The sequence below is a fragment of the Pelobates fuscus genome, chromosome 7 (genome assembly GCF_036172605.1).
Source record: "Pelobates fuscus isolate aPelFus1 chromosome 7, aPelFus1.pri, whole genome shotgun sequence".
Classification (NCBI taxonomy): Eukaryota; Metazoa; Chordata; class Amphibia; order Anura; family Pelobatidae; genus Pelobates; species Pelobates fuscus.
The window spans coordinates 113,943,424-113,962,568 of NC_086323.1; the positions used below are offsets into that span (position 1 = coordinate 113,943,424).

Sequence of the window (19,145 nt, forward strand, 5' to 3'; positions counted from 1 at the left end):
ACAATTTCAGCCACTCCAATGCTTTCCTACGGGCACTGAAAGAAAAGGCGAATTTAAAAATAAATAATAATGAAATTAAAAAACCAAAAACTATTTGTTTATATATATATATATATATATATATATATATTTTAATAATACAAAACAATTGTGAGTGTGTGAAACAATGTATGGGTGTGTCAGTGAATATGTGTGTACCTGTCAGTGTATGTTGGTTAGTAAATGTGTGTGTCAATAAATGTCTGTTAGTGAGTGTGTCTGTACGGGAGTGTCTGTTACTGTGTGTGCGCGTGTCTGTTTGTGAATGTGTTTGTCAAATCAGCGAGGGTGTGTGTGTGTGTGTGTGTGTGTGTGTGTGTGTGTGTGTGTGTATCTAAGAGTGCACCTGCAAGGTGTAGTGAGCTATTAACAGTGCAGGAGATAAGAAATTCTAAATTAAACAGAATCTGCTATTAAGGTAGTGTCAACATTAGATCTCTTTACAGAAAGTGTTTAGGAAGACTGTGTAAGTCAAATGCATGAAGGTGTGACTAGGGCTGCATAAACAAAAGTGATTTATCTCCTAAATGGCAGAGAATTGAGCAGTAAGACTGCAGGGGCATTATCGCTACACCAAAACTGCTTTATTAAGCTAAAGTGTTTTTGTTGCCTACAGTGTGCCTTTAAACCCTTAAGGACACATGACATGTGTGACATGTCATGATTCCCTTTTATTCCAGAAGTTTGGTCCTTAAGGGGTTAAAGAGACCAGTAAGCACAGATATTCTGAACGCACAGATTTGTCCCAGTGCTCATCTAGGCTCTGAGATTTATTTTGTATATGACCGAGCTCTACTGCGAAGATACCCCGACTAAACATAAGTCGCTACTTGCTGAATAATACAAAAATCCCACGGAAACAAAAATAATTCATTAGTATCGAGATTCAAGGTTTCAGCTGAAATGACAAAGATTCCTGGTGCAATACAGACAGACTGTGCTCATCAGCTTCCTGTTGAAAGCCAAATAAACAGAGCTCAGAATATTACAAAAAATGACTTTCTCAATCACCCAGCAGCAGACAGTGTGGTCAAAGAAGTCACAGGGTGAAGGCAGTATGACAGAGTTAAAACATCATGAATGAAGCCGGCAAAACAAAATTGGAAGTAGAAAAGGAGGTCACAAGGAGCCATGCACATAAAAACAGAAATGAAAGGACTCACTTGGGAAATAAATCCAGGGGGAGCAGCCCCCACACCGCCTCCTCTTTGCGACTCTAGATCCTTTTTCGCTTTCTCCAGTTGCATTTTCAGGCTCTGAACCTGAAAGAGGAACAGCATGTGTCCTCAGAGATGGCCCCCACTTATCAGTAATCACATTTCCCCCCTTCAATATCCAAAAAACAAATCTGACTAGACATAATCAAAATACAGCAGCAATGTGCAGTCAGTTAGAGCAGAGTTGAGTTTCCAGCCAGGGCCCTTACTGAGGTAAAGAGAATGCCAACATTAATAAGCAGTTTTCCTGCAGCATGGGCTGGACTACAGAGGCTTCCTCTGACTGATGGGAGTTGTACTCTAATAAAACATTAGATGGTGAACAAGTAACATAGCCCTAGAACACATTAACATTAAATTCAAGCAACATAACGTGCCATCTGCACAGGTTATTGGCAATGGGCTTCCTGACATCCTACGCACTATACCGGTGGTGATTTTGTAAATAAATATCCCTGCTAGAATTGTTTAGATTTTTAAATTAAAATAAAAAAACACCATCATTACAGCTATATTTGTAAAAGACCACACTATGGCCTGTGTACATTCTACATACACTAAGAGACTTACGCAGGTTGTCCAATAGCTTTCTAGAAGACAGTCTGTACAGCATTTGTGTACACATACAAGGAGTTTTCTTTTCATGCAAAAAGCAGTACTCACTAAGATAGTCGATGGTAGTTTGTCAATTGTTTTCTTCATACTCTGAAGCAGTCCTCTCTCATGAACCCATGTTGTGAACAGAGTTAATGGGATATTTGCATCACTCCATTGGAAACAATCGGAGGACCGGTTGATATAGCTCAGACCTCAGACTACTAGTAAACAACATTCAGAGGACTCTCATGTAGTTTTTGTAATATAGGGTATATCTATTAAATTGTTTGTTTGTTTTTAATCAATTGAGTGTTCCTTTAAGTAATACTTGTGGAAGGCATTTTACCAGCTGTCTCAAATAATATTTCCCTAGGTATTACATCACCCCTTCTGAAATAAAGCTTTCACCCCTTGACCTATTTCATATCATGTATGCCAGATTGAAATATCGGAGCTGGCAGCCTGCTATGAAAAAAGCTTTGACTAATATGGCGAGTATTCAAAGACACCTGGCATTACCTGCTTCTCTAAGGCTGCCGTATTCTCTCCTCCAGCTTTGCTTCTACTTCCTCCTAGCAAACAAGTTAACGTGGTCTGTTTGGTCTCCCTCAGAGGCAATCGCTCCAGTTCCTTCCATTTAGTATCAATGTCCTCATTAAGACGCTTCTTCTCATCCTCGGACAGTGCAGATGTGGAGACACGGCGTGCAATAGCGATGTCACCTCCTGATGGAGCCTCAAACCAGCGCCTACGTTCCTCTGACCTTTGATCCCGTTCTTCAGCCGGGGAAAGAGGGGAGAGCTCCACATAATCAAATGACCCCTGACGAGAGCTTGTAATGTCCACCTTTCTCTGTTTAACTTCTGACCCAACCCGCAGGTCATCCGGCCTTTGACTAAGGCGTGTGGCCGTAAATGTGTTTTCTTTATTACTCTCTGAAAGTCTAAAAAAAAAAAAAATAAATATAAAGATTTTAAGGCAATATTGGTTTACACTAGTCAGTTTCATCAGGCCCTTCTCCACAGACCTCCACATTAACTTAAGCCTAAAATATGGCGCTCCAGCTGCATGTGTTTTGGCAGTGCCATGGACCCATGTGCAGTAAAATAATTTACAGTACATGACCTGACTGCACCAGGGGAGACTGGCATAAAGTATTTGTATCAATTATTTTTAACACAAAAAGAAAAACAAAACAACGTGTGAACCAACAGGTTCAAATATATCCAGTCCTAAGAGGGCCTCCACTGGTGTATAGCCTTATTTCCACACATTTCCTCTTCTTTTTTTTTTTTTTTAATTCTTTATTTTTGTGTGCTTTGTGAGACAAAAAAGGTTTAATAAGACATTTTATGAGGGATATTCAACCGTCTATGACGCAGCATAGTTGAAAAGGTCATGAGACAACATTGCACATTTTTGTAATACATAAACAAGATGGTTTAACAAGCTAGATTTAGCGGTTTAAGTGTTTGCAACCATGCTAGGTAAGGTAACGATGACGGGAGACTCTACGATCAGGCCAGTTCACTGGTATATGGAGGGTATATGTTAACATCTGAATACAGTGCTAGTTTGTTGTAAATATTTGGTTTTTGCTTGGAACGTGAGCCCTAGCCTGTGTGAGTGATTAGCTAGCTGTGAGGGATCAACCGGGTCACTGTGGTGCTGCCTCGGGGAAGAGCAATGCCTAGGGTGCATATGTAAAATGAAATTAAAGAGAATAAGCCAGGCAAGTCTGTGTGCGTATGAGGGGTGTCTGCTTGTGACGAACCCAGTCCCAGTAATGGTGTGGAGGTTCAGGATCCGTCCCCATGACCCATTGGACTCTGGGATCAGCCGATGCCAGATCTGCCTAGCCTCTGGAACTGGGTACTCCAGATCGTTGATGTTGGGGTCAATACAGAGTCCCGCAAAGTAGAATCAATGGTGTCACCTTGGTTTGTTGTCTGTAGCCACTCGGCTGGGTGAGCCACGGAGGGAGCCCAGTCCCAGTACAACTGCGGACGGTGCAACGCCTCAGGGCTTAGCGCGGGCCGGTTGTGTCTCTCAATGGGCAAGGTTGGTGCTTTCCGGGTCAGCAGATCAGTGTATTTTCCCGCTGCTAGCCGCACGTGGTCCTTAGGTGCTTTTGGAGACCCGGCCTTGGTTCGGGTTGTGTTTCGTCCGTGCGCCTGTTTTCGTTGGCGAGGTGAAGGCTTGTTTCGCCACCATTTTGGGACCTCTGCCGAGGCCATGGGAGTCTGCTGCGGGCGCACGGCCCGCTGTGCAGAAGTGTGTGCTTTCGGCTGCTCAGAGGTGGTTTGAGGCCTCCTTCTCTCCAGGTCTTGCCAGAATTTAGTGAAGATTCTGTTGAGTTTGGCTGTTATGTCGCTTTGCTCGTTAACAGAGTCTTGGTGCCACGTGGTGTCCGCCATACTTGGTTTCCCCACGGGCCCTTTGATCTCACTCTTCGTGTCCAGTATAGCAGGTGAGTCTCCCGCGGGTGGACCGGGATAACCCCCTCCGGTCCAGGGGGGGGGGGGATTACGGGGCGCTTTCATGATCAGGGCTGTTGAACTTCTCCGGTCTGGAAGATCGGCCGCCTCTCCCGTCCGTCGCGCTCTGGGCCACATGCGTTAGCTTTTTCCTGCCGGTGTGCCTCTGTCCCGTTTCCAACCTCCGCTGCGTGCTGCAAGCAGGTCAGGGTGCGTTACTGATATTTTCAGCTTAAACTTACTATTAACGGCTTGTATTGCCAGAGTAGGAGAGGAGCTCAAGCAAGATGCTACTCTCCGCCATGGCAGTCAGGCCCCGCCCCCTCCATTTCCTCTTCTTCTAGTTCTTGTACCAGTGTAAAACACTTCGAGAGGAGACTTGTGATATTTTAACATGTTGGATCACGTTTGTTTTGCATTTTATTCTCTTGTAGATTTTGGAATGCATCATTGATACCTCCAAGCTGTATAAAGTTGAGCATTCATTCTAGAATTACTTAAGATTCTGCCACAATTTTCCCTTTTGTTTTGCATGGTTTCAGTTATATTAGCATCTCATCATGTTTTATTGGTTGCACTAGAAAGTTTTGTGTTCGATTATATGTGCCTTTTGAGATCAGTATATACATAATCTCAGGCCTCATCTTGTACTGTTCCATTGCTACAATTCAGTATTGTGTGAAACGCGCCAAGTTTGTGAATTACCATTGGTTCGCTGCCCCAATACGAATTTTTTTGCTGCATTTAGGAGTTTATTTTTATTTAACTTTTTTGGAGGGGTTACTTGAAAATAAATGTTACGCTTTAACATAAGATGGTATCGCTTTACTTTTTCCTGTTGATTGACCTGGACTACACGTAGTTTGTCCATTGACTTTTCTCACACTGCATCTTTAAATCAATCACTTGTCAAAGGAGTACAGCACTTTTGCAACAACCTCATTTTAAAGCCAAACAAACACAAAGTCAAGTCTAGACTACACATTTTGTGGCATAAGAACAACAATATCTATCAATAAACAGTCACAATTCCAGATGCCCTATGTAAAGCAAATGTTTGATTATAATTAAAGGGACACTGTAGTCACCAAAACAACCTTAGCTGAATGAAGCAGTTTGGGTGTATTGATCATGCCCCTGCAGTCTCACTGCTCATTTCTCTTCCATTTAGGAGTTAAATCACTTTTGTTTCTGCCTATGCAGCCATAGTCATTTCTCCCTGCATGTGATTTACACAGCCTTCCGAAACACTTCCTGTAAAGAGAAATCTAATGTTTACAGTTCCTTTATTGCATAGTGTGTTTAATTTAGAATTTATTTCCTGCTCTGTTGATCGCTTCATAGACCCTGCAGGAACCTCCTGTGTGTGATTAAAGTTCAAATTACATAGCAGGAGATAACGTTTTAAAGCAAGCAAACGTCTGATTAAAAATGAATTATGTTTTTTTAATGCAGGTTGTGCCAGTCACAGTCAGGTTAGGTGTGGCTAGGGCTGCATCAATCGAAACAAAAGTGGTTTAACTTCTAAATGACAGTGAATTGAGCAGTGAGACCGCAGAAGCATGACTCATACACAAAAACTGCTTCATTAAACTAAAGATGTTTTGGTGACTATAGTGTGCCTTTATTTATAAATCAAGAAGAAACCCCCTAATAAGCCTGAATTATCCAACTATTTCACATTCTTCTGCATATGGAAAAAAGTTTAAAAAAAAATAATTGATTTATAGATTACATGTGCAAAAAATTGATCCAGGATCTTATATAGGATTATAGAGCATATCAAGATATTTTGGCTCTTGTGTAGTCAGTATGTTAATAGTATAGTGGCTATCAGCCAGGTTCTCTGCGCTCAAAGGAAATTAATCTTTTATTTCTGCAGGTAAGTGAACTGCTGTTGCAAGTTTATTTGCTGCTTAACCTGCTGCACAACTAAGCAAAGATAGATTTGTAAGAGCTCCACATGTCAATTCTGACACAAATCCACACTTCAAATAGCAATAGTTTGCATTAAAAGTACTCGGAACACCCATCATTTCCCAATAATGCCTTATGTCTTACTTGGTGACATCAGGAATGGAGACAGGTTGCACATTTTTCCTGAGAGCCTCAATCCAGTTCCTGCGTATCCCAGAAGTCATAGCTGAGAGTGTAAACACTCCTTCACGTGTCTGCAAATAGAGACAATGATAAATGCATAAATATCTAGTTTAGTATATAGTAACAGTCTGAAAAGTCATGAAGTGTATTTTATTTACTTTTTTCTAATTTAATATGTTTTATTTTGCCTCCTTTTTAAATTCAAGATCTAGAACAGCAAGGTTTGCTTATTATATAGGTCTGAGTGGTCAAAAAGGACTACAATTCCCAGACTCAATGCTAACAGAGCATCATGGGAATTTTATTTCTGGAACACACAAGAATCTACCATACAGGTTATTTCACAGTGATAGCACAAATGTTTGAATTATGTGAAAAATGTGGTTTACATTCTTTTTTCTCTCTATTTCAAGAGGGCCAAGGGAGTGTTTGCTAGGTTATGTGGGGGTGAAATATACTCACATGAATTTGGAAGCCATAGTTCCTCTGTACTGCAAACTCAGGCACGTCAGTGCAAGTTCGGAGATCAATCTCACCATCTAGTTCGTCTGCCTGAGGAAATGTCAAAGAGTGTGCGTATAACCAGAGCTCTTTCACCTGGCAAGCTTAGTCTGAGATACATATCAAGTACCAAACAGCTACTGAAGTCTTCACTCAATTCAAGTTTACAAGCACACGTTTGCAAACAAAATAATGTGTATTGGCACGGTCTCACATAGGCCACATTTAAATCAAAGGAACAGTAAATTCCAAGGAGAGAACACTTGCCCCCCAGAGCCCTATGCCGTGGAACCTGTGCAATAGTTTACAAACAACATGTACGAAGTTCCAAATACTGTACCATCCACAATAACAATTTGCACAGAATTTAACATGCAACTCAAAACATAACAAGACACCCACAGATGGGTGGTAAGTAGCCTTTTAAGGGATCATTCATGAAAATTTGTAGAGCTCTTTAAAATATACTCAATATTTAGAGTTTAGTCACACACACAACGACAACAAACAAACTAGGGAATATATTTACCAAACCAAAATATCTGAATTGGAAAAATTGGAGTGCAAATGTACAATTTTTTTTTATGATTTATCAAGCCAGGCACACATCAACCAACAAATACATAGTATATGCTCTGTGTTGGAGTCATATGCTGGTGCAATTAAACAATCCATTGAGATAATGCCTATCCAAACTTCATTGGTTTCTCTTTTACAGGATATAAAGTTTCCAAGTGGCAGATTTTTTGCTGCATTGCCCAACAACACTTAGAAGTGACATCCGAGTCAGGGCCGGTGCAAGGATTTTTGCCGCCCTAGGCAAACAAAAGTTTGCCGCCCCCCCAAATGACATCACAATGTCCCACCCATATGAGCTGCCATATGGGCCAACGCCGCCAACGCCAATGCTGCACACAGTGTCTTATCTGAAAAGGCAGTGTGTGTGTACATTAAAAGGCCTGCAGGGACAGGCTATAGACACCAGAACCACTAAATTAAGCTGTAGTGGTTCTGGTGACTATATTGTTCCTTTAATGTGAGGTAAATTAGAGATTAGTACCACTAATATAGCGGATTGCCTACTTGCCACCAGATGAGGACAAGAGGCTGATGATGATGATAATGGGCTCAGGCTGCAGTCTGGCTCCACTGATCTGGTGTAGAAGAGGATCTCTGGAGACTGCAACAGTGCTCACAAAAATCAACTAACAGGAGGCAGCTCCATTTTTTTGGGCCACTTACACAGCTCAAGGTCTAGCCCCCCAGCGCCTAACCTTGAGTATGCCTACAAGGCCTGCCCATAAGTCCACCTAAATGGCCTACCCATGAGTTCACTCACAGGGAGTGGGAGTGTTTGTGTGTAGGGAATGTGTTATTGTAGAGGATGTAATGTGTGTGTGTATAGGGATACCAATTTGTGTAAGGTATGTATGTGTGTGTAGGATATGCAGTGTGTGTGTGTGTGTGTGTGTGTCTGTAAGTGGTGCATTGAGTGTGTGTAAGTGATGGATTTTGTTTCTGTATGTGTAAGAGAAGCAGTCTGCGTGTTTGTGAAAAGGGATGCATTGTATGTTTGTGTGTGTGTGTAGTGATGCATTGTGTGTTTCTGTGTATGTGTAAGGATGCGTTGTGTACGTGTGTATTGTGAAAGAGGGTTTGTGGGTAGGATAGGGGCCGAGAGGGGAGCCCCCCCTGCCAATTAGTGCTCTCCCCTCTAGTCCCTTAGTGCTCTATCCTCTCCTCCCTTAGAGCTGTCCCCTCCGTCCTTAGAGCTCTCCCCTGCCCCCTGTCCCTTAGTGGTCTCTCACCTCTCTTCCCTGTCCCTCTCCCCTCCCTGTCCCTTAGTGGTTTCCCCCCCTTAGTGGTCCTCTCCAGTCCCCCTCTCCCTTAGTGAACCTCCCTCTCACCCAACCCTCTTAGTGCCCCCCTCGATCCCTCCCCTTTTTAGTGGTCCTCCCCTTCCCAGTGGGACCCCCTTCTTAGTGGTCCTCCACTCCCCAGTGGGAACCCCCCCCCCCTTCCTTATACCCCTCCACCGCGGTACAGGAGCTTCAGTTTCGTGTACCCGGCCAGACTGACAGGAAGTGCTCTCTCATTGAGCACGTCCTGTCAGTCCGGCTGGGTACAGGAAACAGACGCTCCTGATCCGCGCCCCCCGGCCACGCTACATTGAGTGACTAGCAGGAGAGAGTGCTGTGTGCTTCCCTCCTGCCAGATCACTCAAATCTGGTGCCCCCCCGGCCGGTGTGCCCTAGGCGACTGCCTAAGTTGCCTATAGGATGCGCCGGCCCTGATCAGAGTGGGAGCTGGGCATGTAGGAAATCAAAAGTCTGAGCAGACTAAGGGTTAGGAACTCTCAAAGTAAGATATCTGTATTAGCACGTGATGACCGGAATGTACAGATGCCCAATATTTCCAAGCTATGGCTCTCTAGTACACAAATTAGCACTCCATAAGAATAAACCCTGAGTTTTATTCCCTCCACAGGAATTTGCAAGCCGCAGATATAAATGCACACATTTAAAAGATTACTTCAGCCACCATGACCGCTTCAGCTTTTAGTACTGGTGATAGTGGTAGAAATCTGTATGTGCAGATAAAGTTTTTTTTACAATGGGTTAGAGTAATCCTTTAAGTATTTTTCTCCTGTATTATAATAAAGTACTAGAAAAACCACATAAACCTTGCTTGTGCATATGTGATGATGGCACCAGGTCTACAAACACACAGCCTAGGTTATTCACTAAACCAGATCAGATGGAAATACAAGATAATTCCCTGTCAAAATGATGGTTTACCACCCCTGGGTGTTACCTGAGCTTATAAAAAAAAAAAAAAAAAAAGACTGCTCATATATCTAAAGCATGCACACACAAACCCAAACTGCATCAAGTCTGCACACATCTCACTAAAGTGTACTTACACGAGAAACCCCGCACGCACATGCCTAGCACAAACTGAATTAAGTACATGTGCAAAAATTCAGTGCCAGGTTCACATGTACAAATTTTACCAATATAGAATCTTGCATGTGCATTTTATTTCTTTGCATATGCCACAAGAAGTGTCAGGACTGCTTCTAATACTTTAAATAATGTAGAGCAGACATTGTAGAAGCAAATTACTACGTGCACACTAATAAACTGGGCCAAGGTCTGGGGCACTAAACCTCATTTTCTGCAGTGCAAACATGCATCATTGAGATTTTTTTTATTGCTTTAGAGCTCTGGGATATATGACACCCACACACAGCACATTATAGGACGTTTTCATGACGTGTAGTCCAATGATACAGACATACACCCACTACATGTTTCTTAATGCAGTGGAATTCTGTTGTATAATCATACAAAAAAAAAAAAAAAACTAATTTTATTTATTACTGGTATTTATAAAGCACCAAACATATGTACAATTAGGAAAAAGACAATATAATAAGAATAGATCAATAAAACAGGTAGAGGGCCCTGCCCGTGAGCTTATTTTATGACTGTAACTTTGTCATTTCCATCACACCACCATTCCCCAGGCAACATAATGAGCAGTGAAGCGAGGGAGCAGAACTCCCTGGTGAATAAACCACAAGCAAAGTCCTTTCACTATTAACTAGCTTTCCATGCACAGTCCTCATACTCTAAGCAAATACAATATAGATGGAGGTAACCAGTCAGGGAGAAAAAGAGGCCCCATTGTAAAGATACACAGAATGCATCAAATGCTCTGTGTGTATGACACAAGTAAGGAATATAAAATTATGGGATTGGTCTCCCACTCAAACAATTAAATTAGACTAAAGCATCTGTGAATGGCATCATACGGTTATATTTTTATACAATGAGATATAATCCAGCTTTTCTATAGAAAACACAAGCATCTTTTAGCTAGGGATCGACCGACATTGATTGTTTTTAGAGGCGATACTGATGCCAATAATCTGTGAATTTTTAGGCCGATCGCGATATTCTGTATCTGTTTTTTTTTTTTTTTTAATTAAGTAAATGCACAAAATATACATGCCCGTCAGATTTTTTTGGGTTTTCAAGAATAATTAGTGTTCCTCTCCCTTCCCCCTCCCCTCCCTTCCCTGTCCCTTAGTGGTCCTCTCCCCTCTCTCCCATCATGTCGTCATCCCCCTCTCCCTTCCCTGGAGTGCCCCATTATATATATATATATATATATATATATATATATATATATATATATATATATATATATATATTCGCGCACAGCGGTACAGGAGCTTCAGTTTCCTGTACCCGGCTGGACTGACGCTCTCAGTGAGCACTTCCTGTCAGTCCGGCTGGGTACAGAAAACTAAAGTTTCAGTACCGCAGTCCGCTCAACCACACTACACTTAGTGACTGGTAGTGGGAGCGCTGTGCGCTTCCTTCCTGCCAGTCACTCGATTCTTGCACCACTAGAGCCAGGGCCCCCTAAAACAGTCGCCTGTGCCAACTTACAGACATGCCGGCCCTGCGTGCACTGGCCACCGCTCACATAATCAGCAATATCGGTATCAATAGTGGCTGACACCAATATTTTCCAACATCCGGAATATCAGTCAATAATATCGGCCGAACTGATTATCGATCTATCCTTACTTTTAACAGATCTTTTGCCAGCTGTATGAATGTACAAACACACACACACACAAACACTGTGTGGCCAAAAGACTGTACATGAATTTTGCTGCCTTAGGTACAACTTTGTCATTAGGGTATTACCAGCAAGCTTGGAACTAGAGCTCTGTACAGGTCAATGTCGATTCTGTACACATTTGAGGAGCATGACTAAACCAGTAGGGACTCGGGAGCATTGGAGTTTGGCTTTTAAACCCCATTAGCAGGGAACTACGGTGATCAGCAAACTCTATTGGTTATGATGCTTGGAGTAACCATTTAAATCCTCATTTAAGCATGTGCATTATACACACCCACATATGTAGAATGTGTTACATTACACAAACTGTAAAAGTCACTTCCTGTGCATTATATACACCCACTACAAGCACAAACAGTTGCATTACACGGTAAGTGGTAAAAGATACAACCTGCACATTAAATACACTCACAGATGTAAACCAAACCTGCTGTATTATGCATGCAGTAAAAATAACAGCCTGCAAGCCATGCATACATACATACATATAGGACCTTGTGAATTTACACAATGCAAGCAGAACACGTGCAAAAGGGTAGAATAAACTATACAGAGTGAAAGCAGCATCACATACATTATATATGCACACAGATGGCAAGCAGAAAAAAAATTACAACAAAGTAGAAGTCGTTACCAATAAACAAAGTAAAAGAAGCATCCTGAACATCATATGTATACAGCATGTACATTATGTATACCAACACAGAGGGCAAGCACAAAAAGCAATAACCCCAGTAACCATCATTATTCACATGTATATAAACACACAGACAGCAAGTGGAAACAGATACACGTACAGTAAAGCAGAAGCCCATGCATTATATACACACAGTGATAGCATCTGTTTGTACAGCTTACATATACACATACACAGCCTGCACATTATATGGCCATACACAGAACGCAACCAAACGTGTTGCATTATGCACACAGTAAAAGCAGTAGGTGCAGCCACAGTTATTGCATACATACAGACTGTACATTTTACATACCTATTCATATATGCACATACACATTTACTGAAAAAAACCACACACAGAAAGACAGACATACATAAATGGCGAGCAGGAGCCTGTGTATTTATATTATACAGTCAGACATAGTGCAAACAGAATACTGTGAATACTATATACACAGCAGAGGAAGCAGAAATCTAAGCACCAAACTCATTAACTCACCTCTTCTGCATTGGAGTCCCTGTAATATCGGAGACTGGAATCCGTCAGAACAAACCAATGTTTCTTCCACTAGTCAAAAGAATATTAAAAAAAATATTTATATATACACACACACAAATCTACATAGAGATGCAAAACCCATTCCCCCCCCCCCCCCACCCCCTTAACATTCACGCAGCTAAACATACATAAATAGATGCACAGTCAACACTATTCCCCAGCAAGTGCCAGACACCTGACTCAAGCCACTCTGCGCGGTTTCAACATGACACTCAGGCATAGTGCATGCACTTGATTCTCTGTTCAACCAGTTACAAATGGAATAGCATGCCAAAACAGTACACACACACACACACAAAACAAAAAAAAACAGAAAAAAAAACCTGCACCAACCATCTTACAAAACACTCACCTCGCCATTGCCATCAAGCAGGGACATCCATCCTTTCTTGAAGTTCAGAAGGTCTGGCTATAGGGACAAAGACAATGACTGACACTGAGCATTGTATAACAAAGACTGGATTATACTGACAAAAATAAAATAGTGGGACAGGGAGATACTGGAAAGCAGAGAGAAAAGAGGAAGACACAGGATGTACAGCAGATCACATCAACCATGGTCATGGTGATAGAAAAGGTCACATTGGCACTAGGTTGAAACAGATAAGCAAATATAATGGGTCCCACCACAATGAGAACTCTCACACAGACAATATTAAAAAAAAATGTTTAAAGTGACAGCCTTTTACATAGATTGTATCCGTACCTCGAGGTCTGGTCTGTCATTGCGTCCGTGGAAGGAAGCCCCTCCAAATGAGAACATGGTAGACTTTCAGCAATTCTCTTGAGCCACTTCTACTTATATTTCCAAGCTTGACCTCTCTGTTCCCTGGGAGAGGACGTTTTTTTCATAATGTAAAAAGGTCAAGTGTCCCTCAAAGTATATGAAGCTCTATGGTATTCCCTTTTTTTTTTTTTACCAATTAATAATTGTAAGAGCCTTTTCTCCAATTCTCCAGCCATCTATTCAACCTTAAAGTTTCCCTTATCCTTCCATGGTGTAATGTCTACACTTGTTCTGCCATTTGTATATAGGACATCTGTGCTACCTCAGTCACTCCTCATACATGTACAGGTCTATGTTATTCTCAGGATCAGTCTGTCCTATCTGGCTTTGTCTCTCTCCCAAACTCGTTCCTTCTCTAGTTACAGTTGTTGTGATATGAGTAAGAGGGTTAGGGCCACCCCCGCCCATGGCTAAAATCCTGTTGGTTGGAGTGCCCAAGGAGGCAAAGAGACATCCAGGATATGTATCAGATTCTGTTTCATACTATGAATACCACGTGAAAGATATGCGAAAAGTGAGAACGTCCCATACAGAGAGTGACCTAGGACATCAGACATCCTACACCACAGAGGGACTCCGAGACATGCACTGAGACAGGCATGTCATACCAAGAGACATCTGGTAGACGACAGAAAAAAATTTAACTCGGCTATTGGAGGAGAGAGACACACACACACCACAAGACAGTTTGAAATTGGGGAGACAAAGAAAGATGGGAAAGGAAAAGTAAGAGAGAGCAGTATAAAAAAAAAAAAAAAAAGACAATGGTTGGTGCATCGAGAAATATTGGGGAAGGAATACAAAAAGCAGAAAGACAGCTGTAGAGAGGTGAGAGAGGCATACAATTACTGTAAACATTTCATAGGATTGCTCACAGGAAGTGCATGGTAAGAAGTATTTTGCTATATATTGCAGAAGGAAATCCACTTTTGATATAGTGTACACACACACAGTAGATTGGATTAGCCATATAAGTCCAGTAGACAAGATGCCAAAATACCAGAGTATTGCAGTATGCGATGATACTTTTTGTGAAAAAGTATCATCGCATACTGCAATACTCTGGTATTTTGGCATTTTTATAAAAAAAAAAAAATAATATATATATATATATATATATATATATAAATAAAATTTAAAAAAATATATTTTTATGACAGCTTGCATCTTATGTTCCTTGAAACACTAAATATTGCAGATGCAATTATACAGAGAGAAAAGAAGAGACAGGGCACAAACTGACAATCAGTACTTCAACACAATTGTGTTATTATGAAGACAGATTCTGTACACATCAATCATCAATCGGCCAGGCATAACATTAACTGAAAGAATGCTATGTAAAGCACAGAATAAGTGATCAGAACAGACATAACGCACATTAGAGGTTGAAGCATTATACAGAGCACCGCACAGTGCAAGGTACAGTGTTAGAAGACAGGATGTAGGGAGCAGAAAAGTCAGAGACAAAATGCAGGGCCGCGCAGACAAACATAAATAATAGACATTCAGTAAAGGTAATAGTCAGAATACACCATTGTCTCCATCCCGTGTTTTCTTTAACCCCTTAAGGACACATGACATGTGTGACATGTCATGATTCCCTTTTATTGCAGAAGTTTGGTCCTTAAGGGGTTAAAGGAACACCCCAGGCACCATAACCACTACAGCTCTGGTGTCATCCAAGCTAACTCTGTTAAACCATTTTTAGTACATTTTAACACTGACCTGAGACCTACACGGCACCTGCACAGATTCCAGTCCTCTCTAGCCAGAGACGCCAGATGCAAGTTTTGTTCAAGACAGGAGCTCATTTATTGGCTGAGAGCACTCAGCTACTGAATGAATGCCTACATTGGAATCCAGCTTCTCCAGAAGGAAAGGAGAAGCGCAGGCGCCTGGTATGAAATTGTCAAACCATGACATATAGACAGACAGACACTATATATTGCAGATTTAATGCATAATATTTATAAGATAAATTAGTTTTGCACCATATTAACTTTTATCACAATTGGCCACTATCTGTGTGCAAATTCAGTTCAATTGAATTATATAAAGTTGGTAGAACCAAATTTGTTGGCAGACAGTAGCCAATTTTGTTGAATCTGAGTATTTAGTTCTGGATTTCAGCCCTCCGGTTGCATTACGAATGGCTGATAATCTATACTACCTTCAAGGTAATTTGAAGACTTTGTTTCAAAATCTGGACATTAATAAATCTTGAGAAAAAAAAAGTCTGGATTTGGCAGTCGGAATGTCCCGGGACGATTTTTGATAACTTGTTCAGTTAACAATCTGGCTAACCTGTACACAAATAAGGAAGAGACAGATACAAGGCCAGGCAAAAATTAGAGACAAGGTGCAGGAGACAAACAGGGCAGAGGCAGAGTAACAGGCAGAAGGGGCAATAAAGTGCACAGTGGGCAAAATGGGCAGAGGCAGAACCCAGCTAACAGAAGAAGTGGGGTAGGGCAGATATTCAGCAAAGAACAGGGACATAACATAGCTGACAGGTGGGGCAGGGACAGAACCCAGCAGGCACAGATTGGGCAGGGACAGAACCCAACAGGCAGAACTCAGCAGGCACAGATGGGGCAGGGACAGAACCCAACAGGCAGATGGGGCAGAACCCCAGCCGGCACAGGTGGGGCGGGGGCAGAACCCCAGCCGGCACAGGTGGGGCGGGGGCAGAACCCCAGCCGGCACAGGTGGGGCGGGGGCAGAACCCCAGCCGGCACAGGTGGGGCGGGGGGAGAACCCCAGCCGGCACAGGTGGGGCGGGGAGAGAACCCCAGCCGGCACAGGTGGGGCGGGGGCAGAACCCCAGCCGGCACAGGTGGGGCGGGGGCAGAACCCCAGCCGGCACAGGTGGGGCGGGGGCAGAACCCCAGCCGGCACAGGTGGGGCGGGGGCAGAACCCCAGCCGGCACAGGTGGGGCGGGGAGAGAACCCCAGCCGGCACAGGTGGGGCGGGGAGAGAACCCCAGCCGGCACAGGTGGGGCGGGGAGAGAACCCCAGCCGGCACAGGTGGGGCGGGGAGAGAACCCCAGCCGGCACAGGTGGGGCGGGGAGAGAACCCCAGCCGGCACAGGTGGGGCGGGGAGAGAACCCCAGCAGGCACAGGTGGGGCGGGGAGAGAACCCCAGCAGGCACAGGTGGGGCGGGGAGAGAACCCCAGCAGGCACAGGTGGGGCGGGGAGAGAACCCCAGCAGGCACAGGTGGGGCGGGGAGAGAACCCCAGCAGGCACAGGTGGGGCGGGGAGAGAACCCCAGCAGGCACAGGTGGGGCGGGGAGAGAACCCCAGCAGGCACAGGTGGGGCGGGGAGAGAACCCCAGCAGGCACAGGTGGGGCGGGGAGAGAACCCCAGCAGGCACAGGTGGGGCGGGGAGAGAACCCCAGCAGGCACAGGTGGGGCGGGGAGAGAACCCCAGCAGGCACAGGTGGGGCGGGGAGAGAACCCCAGCAGGCACAGGTGGGGCGGGGAGAGAACCCCAGCAGGCACAGGTGGGGCGGGGAGAGAACCCCAGCAGGCACAGGTGGGGCGGGGAGAGAACCCCAGCAGGCACAGGTGGGGTGGGGAGAGAACCCAAGCAGGCACAGGTGGGGCGGGGAGAGAACCCAAGCAGGCACAGGTGGGGCGGGGAGAGAACCCAAGCAGGCACAGGTGGGGCAGGGTCAAATCCTAGCAGAGAGAAGGGGCAGGGACAGATATTAAAGATAAACCAAATCTATGCGGAGATAAAAATAAAAACTACAATTACTGTAGAAAAAGTTAAAATATACTTTAAAAAGTGTTTAGAATTCCAAGAACGAAGTCCTGTACACTGTAACATTGCAGCTGACTCTGCGTGAACTAGTGATTTCCTATGACCGACTAACCTCGCCGATATCTATACGGAAGTGAGTGTATACAGCAGGCAGATAGCATTACATGAAGACTGCGAGATCGGCAGCAACTACTGCCCAGAGAATGAATGCCAGAGACCCACCTCACTGTACGGCACCGCACACACTGCCACTCACCGTCATGTCTCTGCCTGCCACTCTCCTTAGTTGGGCAGATAATCCGGCCTCGCGTCTTACAGGGTGGGTGGGGGTATCACAGTCCAGTCCCAATCTTGCCACCCCCTCCCAAATACTTCTCCAAGTTCCCTTCAAAGTTCACAGCTCCGTCTGCTTTTTAACCTTTTTCCCTCGGTCTTTTCCTACATTATTTTTTTTTTTTTCTACAAACTTCCTGGGAGTGGACAGGAAAACACTAACCCAGCGAGGAAGGAGGTACAAGCTGGGAGGGGGGCATGGAGGAGTAAGGCTGCTAGCCAATGGGGAGTCTAACCCAGGCCAGATAGGAAGCTCACACTGATACTCTGTGACACACACGGGGTTTACTTACTAAAGACCGGATTGTGTCCGGATGGGTAGAATCCGGTTCAAATAGTCGAATATCGACCAGAATAATTTTTTATAATACTAGTACAGGGTTACTCTCTGAAGTGAGAATTCAAAGTGAATTTCAAATTTTAGGCCACAGTAGACACAAATAAAAAGTAATGTTTAAATTGCACATTAAAGGGACACTCCAGGCACCCGGACCACTTCTGCTCATTGGAGTGGTCTGGGTGCCAACTCCCACTAGCCTTAACCCTGCAAGTGTAATTATTGCAGTTTTTCAAAAACTGCAATAATTACATTGCAGGGTTAACTCCACCTCTAGTGGCTGTCTACTAGACAGCCACTAGAGGTCACTTCCTAGTTTCTAGCACAGGAAACCTGTGCTAGAGCGTCGCTGGACGTCCTCACGCTGTGTGAGGACCTCCAGCGTCGCTCAAAACCCCATAGGAAAGCATTGAAATGATTTTTCAATGCTTTCCTATGGGGAGACGTAATGCGCATGCGCGGCATTTCCACGCATGCGCATTAGGTCTCCTCGGCCGGTGGGCGAGATCAGTCTCGCCCACCGGCCGACGCAATCACAAGGAGGAGCGTCGCGGAGGAGGAGACAGCGACGAGGGACATCGCCGCTGCCTCAGGTAAGTCACTGAAGGGGTTTTCACCCCTTCAGTAACCGGGGATTGGTGGGTGGGAGGAAGAGGGACCATCCAGTGCCAGAAAAACGGATCATTTTTCTGGCACTGGAGTTTCCCTTTAACTTTCAGTTCTCACTTTAGTAGATCACCCCGTCAAGCCAAATTATGGTCGTCATTCAGTCCCCCACCGAATTTACATAAATTATTTGGGGTTTCTGGTTTAACCCCTTAAGTATCAAGATTCTGTTTGCTTTTTTAATACCGCACTGTAAACATCTGGGGAATTTCCAGGGGGGACACAGGCATAGGTGGTGCTTCAGCTGCCAAAAGCTAACTGTACTCACGCACATGCGCGTGAGTACAGCAGAGAGGTGTATGGAGGAAACAGAAGGATCCTCCATAGATAGAGCTAATTTCCCTGCAGCCCTGGGGAATTGACACATGTGTCAGGCGAAGGAAAAATACTGATACAAAGCAGTCCCTACTTTATAAGTTA

General features: G+C 43.9%; 1 protein-coding gene across 3 annotated transcripts in view; it reads right to left on the reverse strand.

Moving 5' to 3' along the window:
* The window catches only part of TRIOBP (TRIO and F-actin binding protein), a 36,721-nt gene extending 18,836 nt beyond the window's left edge, over positions 1–17,885 (reverse strand). Inside the window, exons 1-8 of one of the 3 annotated variants that reach the window (XM_063426451.1) lie at positions 17,646–17,885; positions 13,535–13,657; positions 13,181–13,237; positions 12,769–12,837; positions 6,893–6,982; positions 6,392–6,501; positions 2,373–2,796; positions 1,203–1,301 (exon numbers count right to left, since the gene is read on the reverse strand). In XM_063426451.1, coding sequence (XP_063282521.1) covers positions 1,203–1,301; positions 2,373–2,796; positions 6,392–6,501; positions 6,893–6,982; positions 12,769–12,837; positions 13,181–13,237; positions 13,535–13,591 — 906 coding nt within the window. In that variant the 5' untranslated portion in view covers positions 13,592–13,657; positions 17,646–17,885. Of the gene's footprint in view, positions 1–1,202; positions 1,302–2,372; positions 2,797–6,391; positions 6,502–6,892; positions 6,983–12,768; positions 12,838–13,180; positions 13,238–13,534; positions 14,216–17,645 lie in introns of those variants that run through there. The other 2 variants (XM_063426452.1, XM_063426450.1) reach the window with 2 other exon arrangements.
* Between the last annotated feature and the right edge of the window lie 1,260 nt (positions 17,886–19,145).